General features: G+C 37.7%; 1 protein-coding gene across 1 annotated transcript; it reads left to right on the forward strand.

The window, feature by feature from the left end:
- The first annotated feature begins 611 nt into the window (after nt 1-611).
- Nucleotides 612-22,980, forward strand: ATP6V1B2 (ATPase H+ transporting V1 subunit B2). Its single transcript, XM_039868010.1, has 14 exons — nt 612-782; nt 6,766-6,821; nt 11,140-11,238; nt 11,992-12,085; nt 12,216-12,293; nt 12,953-13,092; nt 13,432-13,533; nt 13,862-13,959; nt 14,613-14,736; nt 16,299-16,449; nt 17,822-17,904; nt 19,291-19,395; nt 20,220-20,349; nt 22,023-22,980. Exons 1-14 carry the CDS (start codon nt 647-649, stop codon nt 22,160-22,162), a joined length of 1,536 nt encoding a protein of 511 aa, XP_039723944.1. The 5' UTR covers nt 612-646; the 3' UTR covers nt 22,163-22,980.

Here is a 22,980-nt window from a genome sequence, read left to right on the forward strand (position 1 = left end):
TTTAGTTCTGTCTCTTATACGTTCTCAAATACGTTCCACTTTATCTTTCACACCGTCACAACCACCCTAAAAACAGTCCAATACATGTTTTTTGAATGATACATGAGTGAAGGAATTGGACAGGAAGATAGTAAAGAGAAAGAAATGATGCCACATAGCTCTCTAAGTTAACAATCACTGGACTATGTTTTACATTTCTTCTGTTTCTCAGCGTGCTTTTAGAACTTGAGTTCTCTTCACTCGATGTCATGAAATGCCATTATGAAATGGACATCAGTTGACTTTTTCTTGTGCGTGCTTGCCTTTCTTTCCCCTCCTCCCTCCATGTGAGCCTCTTTCCTCTTTTCTTCTCTTTTTCCCTCAAGTCTTGCCTTTCTCTCAAGGTCCCTCTTTCGCTTCTGCTTCCCCCTCGCCGGCCTGGCGCCCTCCCTCCCAGCACGCTGGTCAGCTCCTCTCGCTGGTGCGCAGGCTCAGTCCCGCCCACGCTGACCCGTGTCACGAGGCTGCAGGCTGTGAGCAGCGAAGGGGGCGCGGCGAGGCCCGGGCTCCGCATCGCGCATGGGCGGAGCCGGGCGAGCGGGCCGCCCCTGCTATATCTGCGCCTGCGCGGCTCCGCTGCGGAGCCAGTCGGGACGGAGGAGACAAGATGGCGCTGCGCGCGATGCGGGGGATCGTGAACGGGGCCGCACCCGAGCTACCCATGCCCACCAGTAGGCCGGGGGTGGGATCTCGAGAGCAGGCGCTGGCAGCGAGCCGGAACTACCTCTCCCAGCCTCGCCTCAGTGAGTATCGGAGAGCGGGACGGATTCTGTCTTTGCTCCTTAGCCCAGCCCCTTGCTCCCACTCACCTGCTTAGCCAGCGGCTTGGGGAGGTGGGGGAGATTTATTTTTCTTTCTCGCTCCCTCCCTACCTTCACTCACACACGTCTCTCTAGAAGAAGATTTGCGTGTACCTTACATGACCGTGAGGGCAGGAGCACCAACAGGAACTTTCTCTGGTCGGTGGGCTCCTGACTATCGATTGCCCCGCCCTTCCCAACTTCCCTCGGCTGGAGCATTATCTGGCACTTGCTTCCTGTCTCTGAGGGAAGGCCGCTTCTTGTCGCTCCAATCCTAATCTTCGCCTGACCTCATTTGGATATTTAGGGTTCGAGGGAATGCCCCTTCCTATCTGCTCCCACTTGCGTGGACCTCAGGGCAGATCCTGAGCTCCTGCCGCGGGCAAAGGTATAGTGCCATCGCTGACGTGGTCAGGCGGTTCGTGGATGGAGGTCGGTCCACTGCCAGAGGAAGATGTTGTTCGGTGGAGGGGCTGATCCACGGGAGGACACCTAGATATCAGAGAATGCAAGAGCTGAAAAGTATCCTGCAGGTCATCTAGGCTAACCCTCTCATTTTACAGTGAGAACCCGGACCGGGCTTGCCAGGCTTTAGACACCTAATTATTGGCAGAGTAGGAACTAAATTCGAGGTTTCCGAATTCTTGCCGGGTCGTTTTCTACCATTGCCTCTTCATTTTCTGACTAGTTACCCTAACTTGGTTGAGTGCAAGGCCGTCTTGGGGAAGCCAAGAAGCTTTGCCCATATTATGTAGCATACATGCAAAGCGTATGAGTATGCAAAGGCATGTTTAAGTGTTGTTGTGATTAGCAGTGAACGAGCAGTTCGGAAAGAAATGGTTCTTGATTACTGAACATTACAGTTGTGTAGCATCAGACCTCTTCACATCTTCCTTAGGAAACTGGGAATGAGCCCCGAAAATAGACCCTTTAAAACTTGGGAAAGCACCTGCTGTTTCTTTCCCCAGGTGGCCGGACTATATTTGCACTGGTTTATTGCCAGAGTGACTGTTTGTGGGTGGCTCATTGGTTAAAAAGAATTTCAGATGAAGGGTTTCTCTCCTGCCTGACTAATCCCATCCTGATATGTCACTGGGTCATGTGACAGCACTGCAGTGTGAGGAGAGAGAAAAACACACTTGATTCTATGGTTTGCTGAGATGTGCTTTTTACATTGGGAATGATCTGAATTAGAGAATGTCTATTCGGGGTTTATGTGAGCTGACGTAAATGTTTTAGGAAGTTGACAGATGTTGCATTCTTATATAAGTTTTGATAATAAATTTATACCTAACAATTATAAATTCTCTTTCATAAATTACATTCGTATTTGCTTTTCTTTGGTTAGAACAGGTAGACATTAGTCATGCTTCTAGGAAAAGATTATAAAGATGCAGTAGTCAGTTTTCATACAGTTATTCAATGTCAATTCAGAGAGTATCAACTGAAATAATAATGTTTAAAGAGTTCTCCATGATTAAGGTTGTAAGCCCTTAAGGGAGATGAGTATAATTTTTAAGTGTTCTCTGTGCCTAGTCAGTGACTGAAGAACTTCTGCAAAACTGTTGGAACATAATGCTTAAAACCGAACCATTAGGGGTCAGGAATTCTTTTTGTATCCTCAGTGCCTAGCACAGTGCTTGACACACAGAAGTACAGTGTCTTGTAATTCGTTGTATAACTTGCATTTAAACCCCTTGCTTTAATAGTAGAGTGGGTAGATTCTTAACGTGGATGGATTCAGAGTAGGAAGTTGGGATACTTGTTGAGGTGAATTCCCCTTCTGTGGCTGGGTTATTCTAAAAAATCATAAATGATATCATATGTAGGCTAACAGCTAACTGCATTGGCAGATTATCATATATTTCCTATATTGCCACATTCCTGTTTCTAGTCAAGTTTTAATTGCTTCTGAGTAAATGTCGATTAACTTCTTAATTTTTCTAATTAAGGATTAATGGTACTATCTTAGGCGATGTTATAGTTTTGTGTGTTTTTTGAACGAAGGAATGGAGTTATATCGGCAGCTCCACTGTACAAATTGGATCCTGTTTTAAAACACCTTCAGAATTATGGGGCTGTTAACAAGGAATGAGAAATGAAATATGCAGGCTTGACATAATCTTGAGCACTTTAGTTGAGTTTCTAAAGTCACAGGAAAGAAAACTTGATTTTCTTTTAAACTTTGAGCGAGGTTCAATAATATTGATAAAACTTTTGGATGCTAAACATGTTGAATTAGATAATCTCCATTGTTCTTAAGACCCTAGGTCAACTAACCTCATGTTCTTCCATCATAAAGCAGAGCTAGCCTGAGAATAGTCAAAGGGCTGACTTTTTCTAGAACTTCTCCCTCAGTGCCCCCTGCTCAAGGTGTGGGTATCTACTCTTCTTGCACAATGGAAGATAATTGCTCTGGATTTTTGTTTTGCTAATAAGGTGGAGGCTGAAGGACTAGATCTCTTATGGTGCAATGGCTTTCGAATTTTCTCTCTAAAAATTTCACAATCATTAAGTGGGGTTAAGTAGTGTTGAACAATCTCATATCCTGCAGGAGGAAGAGGATGTCATCTGACAAAATACATGCTGCTTAAAACCTTTGTAGATTTTGGTTTTAAATGTTACTCCATAGATATGTATTGCCTGCTTGACAGTTCAGACTCAAACATGTGACTTGTTGGTTGTAAATGTGTTTGGCATGTAACATAAAAACGTATCTGCTGTGTTGTCAGAAGTTCTGATCATCTCCTGCAGACCCAAGGTCTTGTTCATTTGGAAATTTTCAAGAGAAGAATGGTCACTATTTTGGTAAACGGAAATGATTATGTAATTTGTGAATGGGTTTTCACTTTTTTAAAGAACAGCTTAATGTCTTTGGCAGCCTTACTCTAAATTGTTCTCTCTGTTTTGGACTGTCTGTGGTAATGACGAGGAAGCTGGGTGAGTATTTGAGAGAGAGAATAGAAGGTAGTGTTTGATATCATTTCTCTGCCTTTTTTTTTTTTTTTTGCAAATAATTTTATTATCATGAAAAAGAGCTATAGTTTGTGTATAAACTGTCTTCTAACATTTATTTGTAGTCCAAGTTCTCAGAACTGTGTCATCTCCATGTTTTTTAATTATACTGGAGACTAAGTTCAGAAATATTGTAGGATCACAGAGTACTAACTTTAGAATTAGGAACAAAAAGCAAGCAACAAAACAGACAAAAAACCACTTCTAATCCTGGCTTTTCCCAGCTAGTAACAAATTTCTCAGAGGCTTAGTTTAAGTGTTGAGTGGGTGTATCAGCCTTGCCTACCTCTCAGCATTTTTGAGGTAACCTATCTAAAGAGGCTCTGTAAAAGTGTGAAATACTCTCCAAATACTTGTTTGGTAATTTTTAAAATTTAGTTTGGGTTATAACACTTACTAGTTTAGTTTGTATATATTAGTTTAATTTAAACCAAGCATGTTGCTTAACCTCCGATTTGTATCAGCGCAGTCTCTTGTTTTTTGTGCTTTCGAGTGAGGGAAAACCACTGAAGCATCTCCATTAGATTCTTTCCTCTGCTTAAACTCTCTAGTGGCTGAACTCCACTGGAGAAAGATTGTTTTGCAGTAACGACAAAATGTGGACACAAGGGAATCATTGTCCAGTGCGCTAAATAGTAACAATAACTTATTTTTTCATAGCTAAAGACGCAGTCTGGTGAAATTATTTTTGAGTGATAAAACTACATAGTTCCAGATAATTATGAGTGTATCAGACCACAAAAAATGGTCTGATCAGTTCAGTATTAGAGTTTGCGCTGCAGTACAGAATTACAAACAAGTGACTCTGGAGCCAGGCTATTCAGATCCTTGGGCAAGTTACTTAATTTCTGTGAATCATTTTTTTTTCTTCTAAAACTTGGAATAATATTTAGTTAACTCAGACCTGTTATGGAAGTTAAATAAAAAATTCTGATAAGTGTTTAATAAATGTGTATTGGTGATGGTGTTAAAGTGAATTTGAATGGTTATTTTTTGGCTTTTTTTTAAAGGCTACATATATTGTATATTGAGAGACTGCTATTGATGAAGCAGAATCTTGTCTTCTGTAGTAGAAGTCAACTTGATTCCTTGTTTCCTGGAAAATCAATGACTAGTGTTTCTTTTTCTTGGTCATGCTTTTGCTCGTGACTGGCAGAATTTCATAATTTTGAATGAGCTTGAATTTAAACATGAGATTCTGAAACATCGTTTGTTGTAGAGGTTGGAAGTTCAGAGGAGATGCAAATCTGGTTGAAAAAGTAAAGAGAATTTCAGAATTGAAGGATTCTGTAAATCTCTAATCCCTAACCCCCCAGCCCACTCCCTCCTCCCATCCCCAATTGTTTAGGTAGAGGCTTTGAAAAGGTTTAGCGTTTCTGTATTTTTAAACACTGGGTTCTAAGAAAACATTTTTCTAATTTAGCTCACCTTGCATTTACACATAGCAATTTTAGAAAGTCATTGATAAACAATGTTTGGACTCTATTAAAATGAGAACAATGAATAATTTTTTTAGGGGTCGGAATCGTTTTTAAAAGTATTAGATTTAAAAAAAATGGGGAAGATTTTCATAACAATAGCAGAAAATATGACAACTGAAATCTTTCTAATAATTTTAGAGGAATGATTAATTCTTAAATATTACCACCCATTCAGGTAACTTAACTTCTTAAATTTGTGACTTGCCTTTTATCCTTGGTTAAAAAAAAAAAAAAAAAGAGTCATTTTGGGACCTCTGTTGAGATCATTACAATTACAGATGTATTCAAGCAAATATTTGGTGTTGGGATTTAAATGTCTTGTGAGTATTACAGCGAAGGGTCTTGATAGTGCTTGCCTGCTCTGTCCCAGTGTTTCTACCAGGGCACTACTTCCTGGTTGAAGAAATTGTTTTTAAGTTCTGGAGCCCCTTGAGTGGATAGACTGGTTATTAAATGGTTTCCTCATTCTTGGGAGTCTACATTTGTGCCAGAAATCTCTGTCCAAGACCTGGTAAGTCAAGCAAGTGAAAAATTCCCAATTGGTTGACAGCTTCTTGTAAATTATTTTAGGCCTTGTAGTATGTTTTCTTCAAAAGTTCACTTCATTTTTTTCCAGCTGTTCTGTTTTATACCTAATTATCATTACACTTGACATGTTGTGTGAGGTGCGATATGGTTGAAGGCTAGCTACCCCAGGGATAGATTCCCAGGGCATAATTTTCAGTGGAAATTTCCTCTAAACCGACAGTAATTTAACGTTTTTTTTTTTTTTTTTTTAAGGAGGCTTATCTTATATGACCTCTGGCCTTTCGTTCCATTGCTCACTCCCACTTCATAAAGCATTTTCCCTAGAGTTTTTAAGACACCGTTTAATCATGGCTTTTTACCTTAGCAGACTACATTTTCTTTGATTTCCTTAGTGAGTTTTGTGACTTCTGCTTAAAGGATTCCCTTTTCTTTCCTTATCTACTTTGCTAAGTGCCACCTCTTCTATAAAGTTTTCCTTTCCTCTCCACAGTGAGATGACTCTAGGTGTTTCCTGTTCTTCCATAAACCCTCTGCCCACCTATGAGAGCCCTTAACTCCCCCTTCATCCTATAAAACTGTGGGATGCCTGAGGGGAATCTGCCTCCGTCCCTTCTTTGTTTTTGTATCCTGGGTCTTTGAAACAATACTACTTACTCATCTTACTCATAGTAAGGATTCAGAATGTTCTGGGTTGGATGAAGGTAGATTATGAAAAGTTGTATAAGCACGGACATTTAATAAATTCAGTGAAAAATTTTGTAACTATTCGAGTGCTCCTTATTATAATAGGTGTGATAAAATGGAGAGAGGTTTGTTTTTTTTTTTTGGTAATCCTAGAGAGCTAATTTAGGCTGTTGTCCAATTTGACTAAAGCTTACTCTTCTATTTTTTTTTCCCCCCAGCATACAAGACAGTATCAGGAGTCAATGGTCCACTGGTGATCTTAGATCATGTTAAGGTAACATCACCATCATTATCGTTTAACCATCTGTGAAGTTAAGAACGTGGCATTAAGTCTCGTTTAGTACACTTTAAATTTTATGTTAGGATTTTTAAGCCATTCCTTGGTCTGAATGCCCGTGCTATGTGGGAGACAAGAGTTTTAGATAAGTAGTCAGAAGAGTAGATTCCAGTACTGGATCGACTGTAGATTCTGTTTGTGGCCTAGAAACCCTTGTCTGCAAAATTAAGAACAAAATTTTTGTCATTCCTACTTCACGGGCCTATTGAGAAAAACAACAACAATAATAATATATAGGTATATGGCTCTTGTCATAGACAGCCATGTGTTATAATTACTCGTTATAGTATTTGTCTCATCTTCTCTGCTAACATTTTATGGTCTATGAGTGATTAAACAATGTTACTTTTACCTTTGAGGACCCGACACTGGTATTCAAATAATAAATAAATAAAAACAGATTATCTCAACAGTGACTAAAATCTTAAAGCAAGGTCTAGGTTTTACTTTTTCAGTTTATTGTGAGGATCTTTAGTTAAATGTTGTAGCCACACATATACATAAGAATTATAAACACATTAGTGTTATTTTAGAAAAAGAGGCATAGAATATAGTCTGTAATTGAATACCCTGGATGGAGCCACTTACTTGAACTCTATGATCAAATATCTCCAGAGAAATTAATTTCTATAACATGCTCTCCAGAACAGTAATTCTACATTGGTTTTTTTGGGTGGATCAGGAGGAAAGGCACACAATTACTTGTTTTTGAGAGAAGTAATGATGGAATTATGTTGGCATGTGACTCCTCTGGAAGTAAAAAATAAATTGAAAAGCATTTCCTAAAAGAAAGGGCAAAGTACATTATCTCTTCAGCTTTATCACCAAGGTAATATTTCTGTATATGACAAGATACCTATACAGATTACTCTCAGCATGAAGCATAGCAAGCTTACCTCCCGGCCACGGTTTCATACTAGTCTGCGATTTGATTCAAAGCCTCAATATATAGCATTCACGTTATACAAGGTTTCAGCCCGTGCCTGTTAATGTTTTGTGAAAAAATGGAGTCTACACTTTTATTTTTTGAGGGGAAGTATAGGAAGCTTTATTTGTTTCTTTATCTGTTCTTTTTGTAATTATAAAATTTTGGACTCATATTTTTTAAATATGAAACTTCTATTAGTATATATATTGAAAAATTTAAAAATATTCATGTTTCAACTATGTTAAGTCCTGAGCTCAGCACAGAAAATATCATGGTGAACAGTGGGCATGGCCTCTCTCCCACTGGAGCATAGTGCAGTGGAAAAGCAGGTATAATACAAATACACAAATGTCTAATTAGTCACTTCTGTGAAGGGTAAGTGCAGGATGAGAGTCAATAACAGGAAGGTTTCAGAAAACATCTTTGAAGAAGTAATTTTAAGAGAGCTAAAAAAGTTTCATTGAAAGTTTGGGATATAGCTTCAGCTGAGGAAAAACTAGTAAATAAATTGTATGTAGGAATGGCTTCTAAGCCACCAGATTTAGAGTGATTTTTTAAATTTAATTTTTGGCTTTCGTTTTTAACTGAAAGCATACACATAGGGTCAAGGAACAGATACTCTTATACAAATTATATAATAATAGAAGAATGTGGAGACTGCTACTCAGCTCATGAAGTTAGCACATCTTTGATTCACAAACCAGACAAAGAGTGGTATGAGAAAAGAAAAAATATAGCTAGTCTCACTTATATGCACAGATTCCAAAATTCTTAATAAAAATATACTCGTGTTAGGTATTAGCAAAAATATCTGTGTAAAAATAAACAGAATTATTCCAAAGTAGAATTTATCACAGTAATACAAAGATGACTTGGTATTAGAAAAAAATGTATCAGTGTAATTCATCAGCTCATTCATGGGTCAAAATAGGAAAAGCCTATACTCCTCTCAATAAATACAGAAAAAATATCTGTTAAAATCACTTATTTCCTAAAAACAAAAAAACAAAAAAACAAAACACTCTTGGAAATAAGTAATAGAATACATTTTTACCCTCTTAAAAGGATACCCAGCTCAACCTGGAGCAAAGAACATACTTAAGGAGGAGACTGGAATCATTTCCTTTAAATCAGGAACAAGATGAGGATGTCTGTTGTCGCCCCCCACTCTCCATCTTTGTGCTCGGAACCTAACTGTGCTGTGGGAAAAAGAAATTGGGATAAAGGCATTAGAAATAAAAAGGCACAGTTCTCATCATTTCTTGGTGATATGATTAGCTGAACAGAAAACCCACGTCATTCAGTAGACAAATGGTTAAAAACAATAGTATAAAACAGTTGCCAGATACAAGAATCAGTCTGCAGAAATCAGTTGTGTTCTGTGTGCCAGATTAATTAGAGTGATTAGTACCTGTTCACAGAAAACTATGAAACTTTGTTGAAAGACATGAAAGAAAACTTAAAATAAGTGGAGAGTCCATGGTGATGAGTGAAAAGACTCAGAATAGTAAAAATGTTGATTGTCTCCAGATAACAAAATCAGAGATAGAATCATGGGGAATAAAGGTTTGGCGCAGGAATAAATTTGTCAGTGGAGCAAAACTGAGAGCCCAGAAACCAACTCTCCTCACACATGAGAACTGGACTTGGTAAATGATAAAGGCTCCGTCATGAGTCAGGGGAACATTTAGTGCTGCTCAGTGCATATTGTTAGGGCAGTTGACTGCCTATGTGAAAAAGAATAAAAATGAGAAAGATAAACTAAAATTATGTACCGAAAGTAAATCCAGGTGGATTAAGAACTTAAACATGAAAAACCTAATAGAAGACAATGCAGAAGACCATTTTTATGATGTCAGATTGGAAGGTTTTCCTAAACGACAAAAGCACAAATCATAAAGGAAAATAAGTCATTACATAAAAAGTTTTTAAACTTCCATATGATAAGATAGCCATAAACACAATTAAAAGACAAGAAACCTATTGGGAGCAGATATTTGCAAAAGGATTAGTTCCAGAATCTATAAAACTACTACAAATAGGAAAAAGCAAGCAGATCCAGTTGAAAAGTGAGAAAGAGGTATTAATAAGCCAATCATAGGAAATGAAGTCTAAATTGTCAGTAAACATGAAAAGATGCTTAGTCTTAATAGAATAAGGAAAATGCAAATAGATGCTATTTTTCACTTAATCAGATGGCAAAAATTAATGTTTAATAATAATAAGCTGGCAGAGATGTAGTGAAAAGATACTTTTGTATACTGCTAGGGAGATTGTAAATTTATGCAGTTCCTTTGCAGCTACTTTTGTATACTGCTAGGGAGATTGTAACTTTATACAGATTTAAAGCAGTAAAGGAGCACACCCTGTAGCCCACCACTAGGCAACCAAACCTTAGGGAAGCTCGGGTACACTTGCATGAGGAGCTGATGCAAGAATGTTCATTGCAGCATGTTTGCAGTAGTGTAAATTTGGAACAACCTTGAACTACATCGGTGGAGCAACTGAATAAAATGTGACATTTGATTTTATGTCTGTCCTGACATTAATTCTAAGATGCCCATTTATTCACATATTAGCATCTCCAAAAATCAAGTTACAATCAATGGTTCATCAGTTTAAAAAATAGGCAGATGTTTTTCTTCACGTCTTACAAAATAGATTATGTTGATAAGGTCAATGTTAGCATGGCAGAGCGAAAACGTATGTGGAAAAAAAAAGTTGCAGGATGGTATAATTAGTATGTTGCCATTTATGGAAAACTACAGTGTTTTTTTGGAAATGTGCATTTAAAATATTAAGACTGGATTAAAGGAATACATGTGTAGTTAGATTGAGGGGGAACATTAACATTGTTTTATTATAATCTTCATTATTTTATTATTTAGCTGCATTTTATCCCCCTGCTTCCAAAGCACACAAGCGATCACATACACAGCAAACATTGGTTCTGAGTAGGGGGAACATAGTTATTTGTAAGTTTTGTACCTTCCCATAGTTTCAAAACTTTAAAACATACACAGAGGGAAAAAAATTTGTTTGCTGTGTTTTCATAGATTTAAATCACTTCTCTCTGTACCTTTTGCTGGTTTGCCAGTGTGTGTGCCAGTGATTAGCGTTTTAAAGACTTAAACTACCTGTGGATGTTGTTAACTCTCAGTGTTTACCTGTGTGTGACGAGTGGTGGGGGGATTGCACGTGCGTAAATGCTGTGACCAAGATAGGCATATATAGGGTGTTTGGGGGCGCCTTCACCCCTAACCCCAATTCTAACTTTAATCTTTAATCCTCTAATTGGTTATTAATCCTTTATTTTTTCCTATTTAGTTTCCCAGATATGCTGAGATTGTCCACTTGACATTACCTGATGGCACGAAGAGAAGTGGGCAAGTTCTAGAAATCAGCGGTTCCAAAGCAGTGGTTCAGGTAAACATCACTTTTAAAACCTGGCCAGTAGAAATTTTCCCTAATCACAAAAACATAAGGAGCACCACTTGTTTTTTTCTAGTTATCATTGACTAAGTATATCTTTAGAGACTGATTATTTGCTGTGGGGGAAAAATTGCTTTTGCATGTTTTCTCGCCAGATGTCAGCCACCTATATCGATTCTAGCCCAATAGCTCTACTGGTAAAATGACTTTTCTTTTTCTTTTCTTTTTTTTTTTAATGGATAAAATGAACTAGATAATCATATAGAGGTGAAGAGCAGAATTCACAGTTTATGGGGTGAAACCAAAGTGAGATGTGCATCTGTTTCTTTAAATTGTCTCCTATAATTCGTAGTTTTTAATTTTATTGATTATGGGAAATGCATTTTCTCAAATAACATATTTCCCTAAAAAGTCTCCTAGAGCATGGTTAGCAGAATTTCTGTAAAGGGCCAGATAGTAAATTTTTTCAGGCTTCGTGGGGCCACCTAAGGTCCCCGAGGCATATTTTTATTCTTCCTTTTTTCTTTTTCTTTTTTTTTTCCAATTAAGCAACCCTTTAAAAATATAAAAAACTTTCTTAGCTCGATGTCCTATAGGCATGACCCTTAGTCAAGAGGTTGTGTTTGTGATCTTAAAAATCGTGTACATTTACGTATTTGTCTTTATAAGAGCTGCTTAACAGACAAAATTTGAATGGTTATGATTGAAATTTCTTTTATCCTCCTGATTCCTTCTCTTTCTTGGTAGGTATTTGAAGGGACTTCAGGTATAGATGCCAAGAAAACGTCCTGTGAGTTTACTGGAGATATTCTCCGAACACCAGTGTCTGAGGACATGCTTGGTAAGTTGACATTATTATGCATTCTGAGCAGAGAGTTGTTTCCTTTTCAATATATTTCTATAAAATCTTTTTAAAAATATGAATATTTATGTCCTTGTCCACTCCATACTGTCTTGTTACTGTTTTACAGGTCGAGTATTCAATGGGTCAGGAAAACCCATTGACAGAGGGCCTGTTGTACTGGCTGAAGACTTCCTTGACATCATGGGTAGGGACAGTAAATGGATTTCTGTATTTTGGGGAAAATAGCCTCTATCTAGCTTATATCTTTGCCAGGTAGTGATTTTTGTGATACTTTAAGTAGTTAACCGTTACATTCCATAGCTAATTAATTAATAAGTTAATTAATTAAATTATTTAAGAAATTTATTTTTCCTAGAGAGCATCTTAAAATTTTATATAAAATATCTTAAAGAAGGGGATCAAGTATATGATAGCTGAAGGAAACTAGACTTTGGGTAGTAAACACACAATAGAATATACAGATGTCAAGTTATAATGTACACCTGAAATTTATATAATTGTATTAACCAATGTTACCCCAATAAACTTAATATTAAAAAAGTAAAATTTAAAAAAATATCAAAGATATCGTAAAATACCACTAGGGTATATATATCTAAAACGTAATTAGTAAAGCCATGGCTTTGATTGAGGTCACCCTCCTATTTGCGGTACCTTTATTTCACTGTGGGGACTGGAATTCTGCTACCATATATTTCATGTGTCTACAAAACACTAATGGCAAAAAGGACTTAAACAGATTTCAGAAATAACTGATATTTTAAGAATAGAAAGAAGTGCTTTATATGGTTTTAGTCTTAATGTGCAGATATGGTAAAATTTTCCCCTTTGGAAATGCATCAGGCCAGCCAATCAACCCTCAGTGTCGAATCTACCCGGAAGAGATGATTCAGACCGGCATTTCAGCCATAGACGGCATGAACAGTATTGCTAGGGGACAGAAAATTCCTATCTTCTCTGCTGCCGGCTTACCACACAATGAGGTGAGAGCTAGGATCTGTTCCATATGAAATTTAACAGAGAAGAATTTCTTAATGCTTCACTGTTAGAGAGAAACCAAATAAAGGGTTTTCAACATAAATACCCAGTGTTACTGTTTATGTAATCCAGTTACGTTGAGTCTTTATCCACCCGTGATGGCTGTCTGCTTGCTTACTCTTAGGGATCTTTGCAAAAAGTACAAAGTAATTTCGTTAGGTAAAGTTGTTTAAAGTACCCGTTTTTATTTATAATTACAATTCCAAAAAATTAAGGATATAAGTTATTTTGTTGTAGAAATGTTATTTTAGATTTCAACGCAGTGCTTTTGTACTCCTCATCAGATTGCAGCTCAGATTTGTCGCCAGGCTGGTTTGGTAAAGAAATCCAAAGATGTAGTGGACTACAGTGAGGAGAATTTTGCGATTGTATTTGCTGCTATGGGTGTAAGTATAATTAGTTTCTGCTTTTGTGTGAAATACAAAATTAATTGCTTATGTTATTCGAACAATGTAGAAAACTACACTTATATTGTTGAGTTTATCTCTAGGTAGAGAAGTTTTAACTTGGAATTTTGGGCTTTTGACTGAAATGTAAGAAAAAATTCTCTGCGCCTAAAGCAGGCTGTGTTCATTCTGTTGGCTTTTGTGAAAATTTTTTGGGTACTTGAAACTTTAAAAGCAGGAGCAATGCAGATCTATAGCTTGGCCTTCATCAGAAATACATACTGAGAATTTTTCTTCTCCCACCACTGATGAAGTCATTGCTATTTAGGTAAACATGGAAACTGCCCGGTTCTTCAAATCTGACTTTGAAGAAAATGGCTCCATGGACAATGTCTGCCTCTTTTTGAACTTGGCTAATGACCCAACGTAAGTAAATAGAGCTGTTTCTTTCTGTTCACCCAGGCTTTAGGTCAGAAATGTTACCTAAGACTAGGGAGATAAAATATAATGAAAAGCAACATGGGTTTTGGAATGAGATAACTGTATTTAAATTCCAGCTTTTCTTCTTTCTAGTTATTTGGCTTTGGGCAAATCACTTAGTCTCTGAAGCTCAGTTTCCTCTTTCAGAAAATGTGACAAATGATACTTGTCTCACAAGGTTGTTGTGCATATTAAATGAGATAATACATATAAATTACCTAGCACACAATCCATATTCGATAAATGATCTTTTCCTCTTATATGAGAAATCCGGCCCCTATTTCTTCCCTTACACGCTCGCACGCGCTCTTTCTCTCTCTCTCTCTCTCTCTCTCTCTTTCTGTTTTGAGAACTGTGTAGTTCTGAGGAATTATGGGGCATTTATAAAACAGTCAACTTTGCAGAACTAAGTAATTCTTATTACTTGAATACATAAAATAACACTGCCTTATTTAAGAACTTTTAAAGTAAAAATTGGTTTACTGTCCTCAATTTATTGAAAACTTTCGGAGGGAGACTGCTGTTATTTCCAGAATCTCATTTTCTTTTGTTTTTGGCCTTTTTGTTTGAGTGACATAGGACTTAATGTTCCATTTCAGTATTGAACGAATTATCACTCCTCGCTTGGCTCTAACCACAGCTGAATTTCTGGCCTATCAGTGTGAGAAACATGTATTGGTTATCCTAACAGACATGAGTTCTTATGCTGAAGCACTTCGAGAGGTAACTTTTTTCTTAATTAAAATCACTTAATTTTATCTCGTCCTTTTGCAAGTTTTTATTTTTCTTTAATCATGTTTTTAAAACTTCATCGCTCACATATTAGCAGAATACCTTAGTTACTGAGAAAGTAAAGTACAATTTGTTTTCTGTTACTTTATTTGAAATGATTAGAGGATGAGATGTGGATTATTAGCCTATTTGTCATACTGTTATTTTCTCCGTGGATTAAGACATGATTCTAAAAGAGAGAAAGTGATGCAAGCTATTTATTCAATAACTCTTCCAAAAAGTTCTGTCTCTGTCCAGACTGTCAATTGTTAACCCTCTTCAGAATTTCATTTTTAATGATGTTAGTATTTAAAGAAATAAAGTTTCTGAAAAGCACCCTTTTCAGAAACTTTTCTTTCAGAAAACTCAGTGTTTATTTAGGAACGATGCTAAGATTCTCGCGGTTAACACCTGGAAGTTTGGGGTTTTTATTCTAATGTGAGTTACTGAAATTTTGAGTAAGTTACTTTTTTAAATATGTAAAAAGGAAAAAGACTTCTGAAGAGACATGCTATATAAATACCTAGCTTCTTAAAATTCCCTAAGATCCATCACCTTATTTCACTCTGCTGCCATGCTTTTTCAGTGAAGGGCTCCCTCCACACCCCTCCCCCAATCTGTCACAGACCAGTACTTTTTAAAAATACAATAAAAATGAGTTATTAGAAAAGTGAAAGCTTTAAAAGGTATCACGTACAAGCTCAGATTTTAAAAATTAGATTCAACACATAAAATTATTCTGTTGAATTGCCATTAAAAGTTTTCTAAATGCTTTTCTATGTTATTTCACTGCATATTGGTAAAAGCTGGTTGCAGACCACACTTTGAGTGGCACTGCTGTAGCACACTTTTAGGGATGCCAAAGTAGCACTTAAACTTGAGCCTAATCCTTTTGGGTTCTTGGTGGTTGAAGAAGGATGTGTATGCTTACACTCTAGTACGCATACTTTTAAGAGCAAGACTGTTTGTTACTGTTCTTCTTTTGTGCAGCCAGTAGATCTGGCTCTGTGATCTTGGGAATTAATTTATCTGACCTTTGATTTCAGCTGTAAATTGGTGTTAACAATGTTACTTCCTCATAGGGTTGCTGTGAGGATTAAATAATGTATGTAAAGTACATCAAATGATTCCTAGTGTAGATTTTCTTCCCTTTTGACCTTTTCAGGTTTAGCATAAGATCCTTGGTATGAAATAAATCTCATGAACTAAGAAGGTAAAACTTTGATTTCTAAAATTGCAAGCAGATTTTCTTCTAGGAAGCTATTTGAAGATTTGCATTATGGCAATGTGATTTTAGCAAAAAACATTTGGTCCCTAGTTGTCCATATTTTTGTTGCAAAATAATTTGAACTTGTGTTGCTAGGTTTTCCTCGCTCATCTCTTAGAGACAATATTTAAAATGAAAAAGATGCTATTTCCAGCTGTGTAATTTGGCATGTTCAAACAAACGTGTTCTAAGCAAGCTTTACTTTCTGTATGCTGGTGTGTGATATTGTCCCTGGCCTCACTGTCAGGTGTCAGCAGCCAGGGAAGAGGTTCCAGGTCGACGCGGTTTCCCAGGCTACATGTACACTGATTTAGCGACAATATATGAACGTGCCGGTCGGGTGGAAGGTAGAAATGGCTCTATTACTCAAATCCCTATTCTCACCATGCCTAACGATGGTAAGTTTTGGGTCTTTGGATTCTAGCAGACCTGACTGTTGTAAGCACTTTCATTCTTAGGGAGAAGACCATCTACTTTTTTGAGTTGAAATTCTCTTGAGAGTTTATTCTCTAAGAGTTTACATAAACTAGTGATTTGTACCCAAATAAAATATTTCATTTGAAAGCTCCCCATAATTACTATTATTTTTTTGGATGGGGGGACAATCCTTTTCTTCTTTGTAATTTGAATTTTAAATTTTCATTTATTAGGTGCTATTGAGTGCCTGCTGTTTGCAGGACACTGGTCTATGTATAAGAAATTTTAAAAAATTAGTCTTAACCTAATATAAGTTATTTGTTCTAGTTGGATATTTTTTATGTACGTGCACCAGTAATTTAAGGTTAGCTTAAGTGTCAGATGAAGAGCGCAAATAGTAAATGCCACAAGACTAGAGACAGAATGATCACCAAAGGCTGGTTAAAAATTACTGTGTTTTCTCAGTGTGTGCTCAGAGTGGCTCCTGGGTGAGACTCAGCATTCCTCTTACGTTACTGCCTTTTAGTCCTATTTCAGTTTTTAAAAAGCACTTTTATAAGATATGTTCAGAAGCAGCAGTAATTCACTATAATTGAGCACTGTTCTAAATGCTTTATAAATATTGACTTATTTGGTCCTCATGGCAACTTTGAGATAGATGCTCTAATCTGAGGCACAGGGAGGTAAAGTGTCTGTCAGGGTAGGAGGTGGTAGCTTTAGAATTCATAAATCACATGAACTGGTATACTTTGCTGACTCTGATATGAAAATTATTTGTTCCAAGAAAGTAGCTACAAAATTACTTTATGTAATTTAGCAGATTTAGAAAGTCTTGCTATATTTTCCATGTTGAAATAGCTTATGAGCTAGGAATATTCTCTCATCAAAAGTATACATCAAACTGGCAAATCTCTGCAAGAGAACTTCGTGTTTAAAATGGAGTTTTATTTATATTTTGGGGAGAGATCACATAACTAGGAGAAATTGTACTTTTATGAATGCAGCTAATTTACCTCATATGCCAACGCATATCTAATTTTGCTGCAACCTAATAAACTGTCCAATATGGTAACCTCTAGCCACATTTCCCTCTCTAAATTCTAAAGTTAATTAAAATTAGATAAAATTTGAAGTATAAAGTTTTTGAGTTACATGAGTCACATTTTACGTGCTCAGTGGCCACATTTTGCTACCGAATTGGACAGCACAAATAATGGAACTTTTCCATTACGCAAAAATTGTTTTATATAACACTGCTTCAGGTAATACTGTGGCTAATGCCTGTCGACTTCCTGTGCCTTTGTTTATATGAGATGGAGACTTTAACTGATATCAGATATCTTCCTCTGGTAGATATCACTCACCCCATCCCTGACTTGACTGGATATATCACAGAGGGGCAGATCTATGTGGACAGACAGCTACACAACAGACAGGTATTTGACATTTGGGCAGTGCTGTAAAGCTTATAAATCTACTCTTCATTTACTCTTTCGTGACTTAGACTTTGCCTTTAGGATTTTTTAATATTTATCTATCTATCTATCTATCTGTCTATCTATCTATCTATCTATCTATCTATCTATTTATTTTAGAAATTATTAACTTGATTTTGATATAACTTATAAAATTGTCATGTCTATATATAGCAGATCCTCAACGTCATTTTGTTTCATTTGTCATTTCATTCTAATGTGATGAGATATGCCGTAAGAACTCTTGTGTATATCAATTAGCCTGTGGGAAAACTTTTGTGACTTTAAGCAAAATGACAGTTTTACTACAAAATCCTGGTGTAGATAAGAATACCAGAATTAAGAATTAAATTTCCACTTTTCTTTATTGTGCCTTAAAATGGAGTTAGGTGTCTCAAAGAACTTTTGTGGGTGTTCTATCCCATAACAGTGCAATCTACCAGTCTTGTTTTATTAATACAAAAACAGATTTTTTTATTTTTTATTTTTGTATCGAGGGATAATTAGTTTCAGATGTACAGCATAATGATTCGGTATTTGTATATATTGCAAAATGATCACCACCGCAGGTCCAGTTCACATTCATCGCTATAGTTAGAAATTTTTTTTCTTGTGATGAAAACTTTTAAGATCCAATCTTCTAGCTACTTTCAAATATGCCATGCAATTTTATTAACTGTAGTCTCCATGCTGTACTTGACATCCCCTTGACGTAATCATTTTATAACCGGAAATTTTACCTTTTGCCCCCTTCACGCCTCTTGTCTCCCCACCGCCACTCCCTGCCAATCTGTATCCATGAGCTCACGGTTTTTTGTTTGTTTTTGTTTTTTTTAGATTCCATATGGTATTTATCTTTTTCTGTTTGACTTATTTCACTCAGCGTAATACCCACAAAGTCCATCCATGTTGTCACAAATGACAAGATTTCATTCTTTTTTATGGTCAAATAATTAAAAACAGATTTTCGAGGCTTCTATAATACATGCCAGCTTCATACCAGCTTTTAGGTGGAGTTGTTATTCTTTTTATTTTGTATGTGATTTTGAGTCAGAATTCAGAAGACTGTTTAGATTCGATACTACAGGCAGGTACTGAAAATTCAGTTTTTCAATATAATCTTGTACTGTTTTATAGATTTCACTTTTTGGATTTGTTTTTTTAAATAAATACTATACCATAAAGTGTTTTCTTACCAGGAAAACATTAGAACTCATCAAGGAAACAATTGTAGCTCTTTTATGTAATTTAAGGAATAATAATGAGTTGCAAAATGTTTCTTTACTACCAGTAAAGTTTGAATTTTGTACTTAAATATAATATTTTCCCCCTCCCGTTCTACCTAAGATTTACCCGCCTATTAATGTGTTACCGTCATTGTCACGGTTAATGAAGTCTGCTATTGGGGAAGGTATGACCAGAAAGGACCATGCCGATGTATCCAACCAGCTGGTACGTGTATCCTCTAAGGGGGGTGCTTGAATACCTTCCATAGTCCATTCTCTCTGCTGCCTTAGACCTCTTATCCTTCTCCCATTCACTTTTCTTCCCCCTGCCCTGTCCACGTAGAATGTTAGTACAGGTTTATGTGGAATACATAAGCATTCATTGCAACCAAGCAGTCTTTTTTCATGAGGATAGATGCTGCTGATAACCAAGATGAAAAACCATATGCTTGAAAGCCACATCTAATGCTGTAAAAGGTAGATTATAAACACCGAGCCATAAGGTGGTTTTAAGTTTTTATTAGTAACCTCAGTAATGATTGCAGGGTTCCTGAAAGGGCACTCTCATTTCTTGTATAGCATGTTAAGCAGTCACCGGAACACCAAGGGATGCAGCTTTATATATTCTGTGAAGTCCTTGGTTTCTATGGTGATGGGAGACTGTACACTAGGCACAAATAAAGAAAAGTACTTTTGACCTTAAAGTAGATATGGTAAACCTGATATCACAAATATTTTTCTTGAAAATAACTTCAAGATGGATTTTCAAATGCTTTATAAAATGCAAGCTCAGTGACACCCCGAGAAGGCGTATTTTTGTAGAGCATTAGTAATGTCTGCTGTAACGACTCCTTTCTAAGTGAGACTGCTTTGTAATAAAGTCCTTCTGCTACTTTCATATGAATTTTATGTGAATTATGTTTGTAAACAACGTGAAATTCCTTCTGTGGCCTTTTATGGAGAGAGCTGCAGCAGTACACTTCACAGCCCGGATTGCTCTTAACACGTATGAACTCTCAGCTCCCTTCCTGTAAACCCTTTTCTCTTTAGTATGCGTGCTATGCTATCGGGAAGGACGTACAAGCCATGAAAGCTGTAGTTGGAGAAGAAGCTCTTACCTCAGATGATCTTCTTTACCTGGAATTTCTGCAGAAGTTCGAGAGGAACTTCATTGCTCAGGGTAAGATGATTATTTTCTTACAAACATAAATAGCCTCATATGTAGATTCGAAGACCTCTTTCCCAGCCCGAGAGAATTTACATTGGTCCCTATATGGTTTTCCCTCTGCCTGTCATGTCTTTGTACTTAGCCCGCTGGTTCCTCCCCCTCTGCCTTCAGGTCCGTTGTCCGGTTACTTAGCTCCCCCTCACTTCCTCCCTTCCCTACAACCAGCCTCCCCGGGGCCCCCTCCTCTCACCCTCTCTGCAGCCATCTCCCCTGGCTTTCGGGCTTTGGGGCTTTTCTGATTTATCTGTTTTCATCTCCTTTTCTGATTGCTTATCTTCCTGCTTCTTAATTGTTTCTGTTTCCAAAGGCCTAGTTGCCTGTTCTTTCTGTGCTTTTCCACCTCCGGCTTTGCCTTTTGTCCTGCACTGTTGACCGAATTGCTATGTGTGATCTTTATAATCTTTCTGAAGCCCTAATCCCACATCTCCACCTGGGACACCTTTGTCTGTGCCACCATTCCTCTGCCTCAGCATGGTCAGAACCAGAGTGTTTCCCACCTGATCACCTGCCTAGCAGTTCCCTTTTCAGTCTCTGTCCGCCTCTGGCACGGCCATTGTCCTGATTAGCCCAAGCACGGAACTGGGCATTGTCCTTAACTTCCAGAGTGGTGCAGAAGCTACTGATGTCTGACCACTCTTTGAGTCGGACCATGCTTTGAGTCTTGAGGCCTAGTCCAAACCTTTAGTTTCATCATCCCTGGCCATTAGTGCCGGCTTTTTCACCAGTCTCCCTGACTTCTTAGATACTGTTTAGTAAATTCAGTACTAATTTTATTGATTGTCCCTCTACTGAAAAGTCCATAATGATTTTTATTTCATAGCGTGTTTAGGATTTTCAAGCTGTTTTGCTTGGTCTCTCCCCTGCCACCCCTGCTAATGCTGCTAATATTCTATTACTGAACTCAGTGGTATTAAGAATGGATGTGTTTATTTTAGAATAATGCATCAAGCTGTACACTTAGAATTTGTGCACTTTCCTATTTAAGTGATACATTTTTTCTTAACATTAAAATCCCCAAAATATGTATGCTTCTTTTTTTGTTTTGTGGTTTTTTAACACAGACCTTAATACCTTAAAAGTTAAAAGTGAGGTTCTTCTGGTAAAGAACCCAGAACTTTAGCCACTCTGATTCCTTAGTTAAGAAATGAGATTTATTTGCCTGATAAGGATGCTTCTGCTATTAAAATAATAACAACAACTTTGGAAACCACTGACCTATTCGGATGCTTAATTGGCATTTAAGGCTTTCCGAGTATCTGTGCCGGCCTCTGTCGGCCTCTGCTCCTGGGAAGCTCTTTTTCTCACTCCTTTCTGGACAGAACACTGGGTTAGTTCCCACTGCTCGAGGTATTTAGGTCCTACCGAGTTTTCAAAAAAAGCGAACTCTCCCCCTCCCCGTCCCCGCACACTCACGAGACTGCCTGCTGTCCCTGTCCCCAGTGCCTCTTGTCCCTCTGCTTCCGGCGGTGCTTGTTGTCCGTGGTCTCATTTCTCCATGCAGTCATGTCCAGTCCTGGGAGATCTAAGCGCCGTCTCTTGTTTATACTCGGTGCTCCCAGCGCTGACTAATACTGATCAGTTGGAACTAGTTTGCCTTTATTCATCCAATCTCAATTTTTTGTAAGGTCCTTACGAAAATCGCACTGTCTACGAGACTTTGGACATTGGCTGGCAGCTGCTCCGAATCTTCCCCAAAGAAATGCTGAAGAGGATCCCTCAGAGCACCCTGAGCGAATTCTATCCTCGAGACTCCGCCAAGCACTAGCCGCCGCCGCCCTGCTGGCTGGTTGCGCTTGTGAAGTGCTCGTTCTCTTTTCTGTATTCCTTTGCGCTCCCCCGTCCGCACCTCTGTGCTGGAGTTTACCGTGTTACCCTGTAATTAAAAGCAAAGAAAGGTGACATATCGTGCCAGTGTTGCCATGTCTTAAACTGCTAACAGACTTTAAAATATCCCCTGTTCAGAGAACCTGTATCTTCAGCGCTTTGTTTAAAGTAGCTACAGGGATGGAGGTAAAGTTTTCTTACCGACGTGTGTATTTGTACATAGTGGGGTAGTTAGTTGCCTAATAATGTCCTCATTATTTGGGTCTCCCAGACCTTACCTCTCCACCCCCTCAAGAGTATCACTATCTAAATAAAGTTAAATGCTTTCATCTCCAAATTAGGGCGAGGATGGGGATGAAAGAAGCATCCTCTCAGAAGAGCCCAGAGGCGCTGCTGAGCAGTGTTTCGGATGTTTGGTGTGCCTCTGGGTCTGTGCTGCTGCCCTAAGCAGATGGTTTTCACTGTCCACCTGCTCTTTCCTATTTAATGAATACACTAGAAAGGGCGTTCTTCTTCCTCTTCGGTACGCGTTAGTGGGGGGGTCCTGTCTGACTGTTCTCCCTCCCTCTGAGTAACACAGAATCATGCGGCTTTTGCACAGCTGGCATTGATCTGATAGAAGTGAGATGCCTTGTCTTGACCCTTACCGGGATCCTTACTGGGTTCCCATGCAGAGGAATCATAACTAAAATAACTAGAGTTGATTGGAAAGAGTTGGGGTACGATTAAAAAAAAACAAAACCTAAACCCGTTTTTCAT

The sequence above is a fragment of the Pteropus medius genome, unplaced genomic scaffold (assembly GCF_902729225.1).
Source record: "Pteropus medius unplaced genomic scaffold, Ma_sr-lr_union100, whole genome shotgun sequence".
Lineage (NCBI taxonomy): Eukaryota > Metazoa > Chordata > Mammalia > Chiroptera > Pteropodidae > Pteropus > Pteropus medius.

Coding starts and splice junctions, on each gene's coding strand:
- ATP6V1B2 (XM_039868010.1), top strand. CDS start 647: ATGGCGCTGCGCGCGATGCGGGGGATCGTGAACGGGGCCGCACCCGAG. Junction 12,294..12,952: donor AGACTTCCTTGACATCATGG/GTAGGGACAGTA, acceptor GAAATGCATCAG/GCCAGCCAATCAACCCTCAG. Junction 19,396..20,219: donor CCGATGTATCCAACCAGCTG/GTACGTGTATCC, acceptor TTTTCTCTTTAG/TATGCGTGCTATGCTATCGG.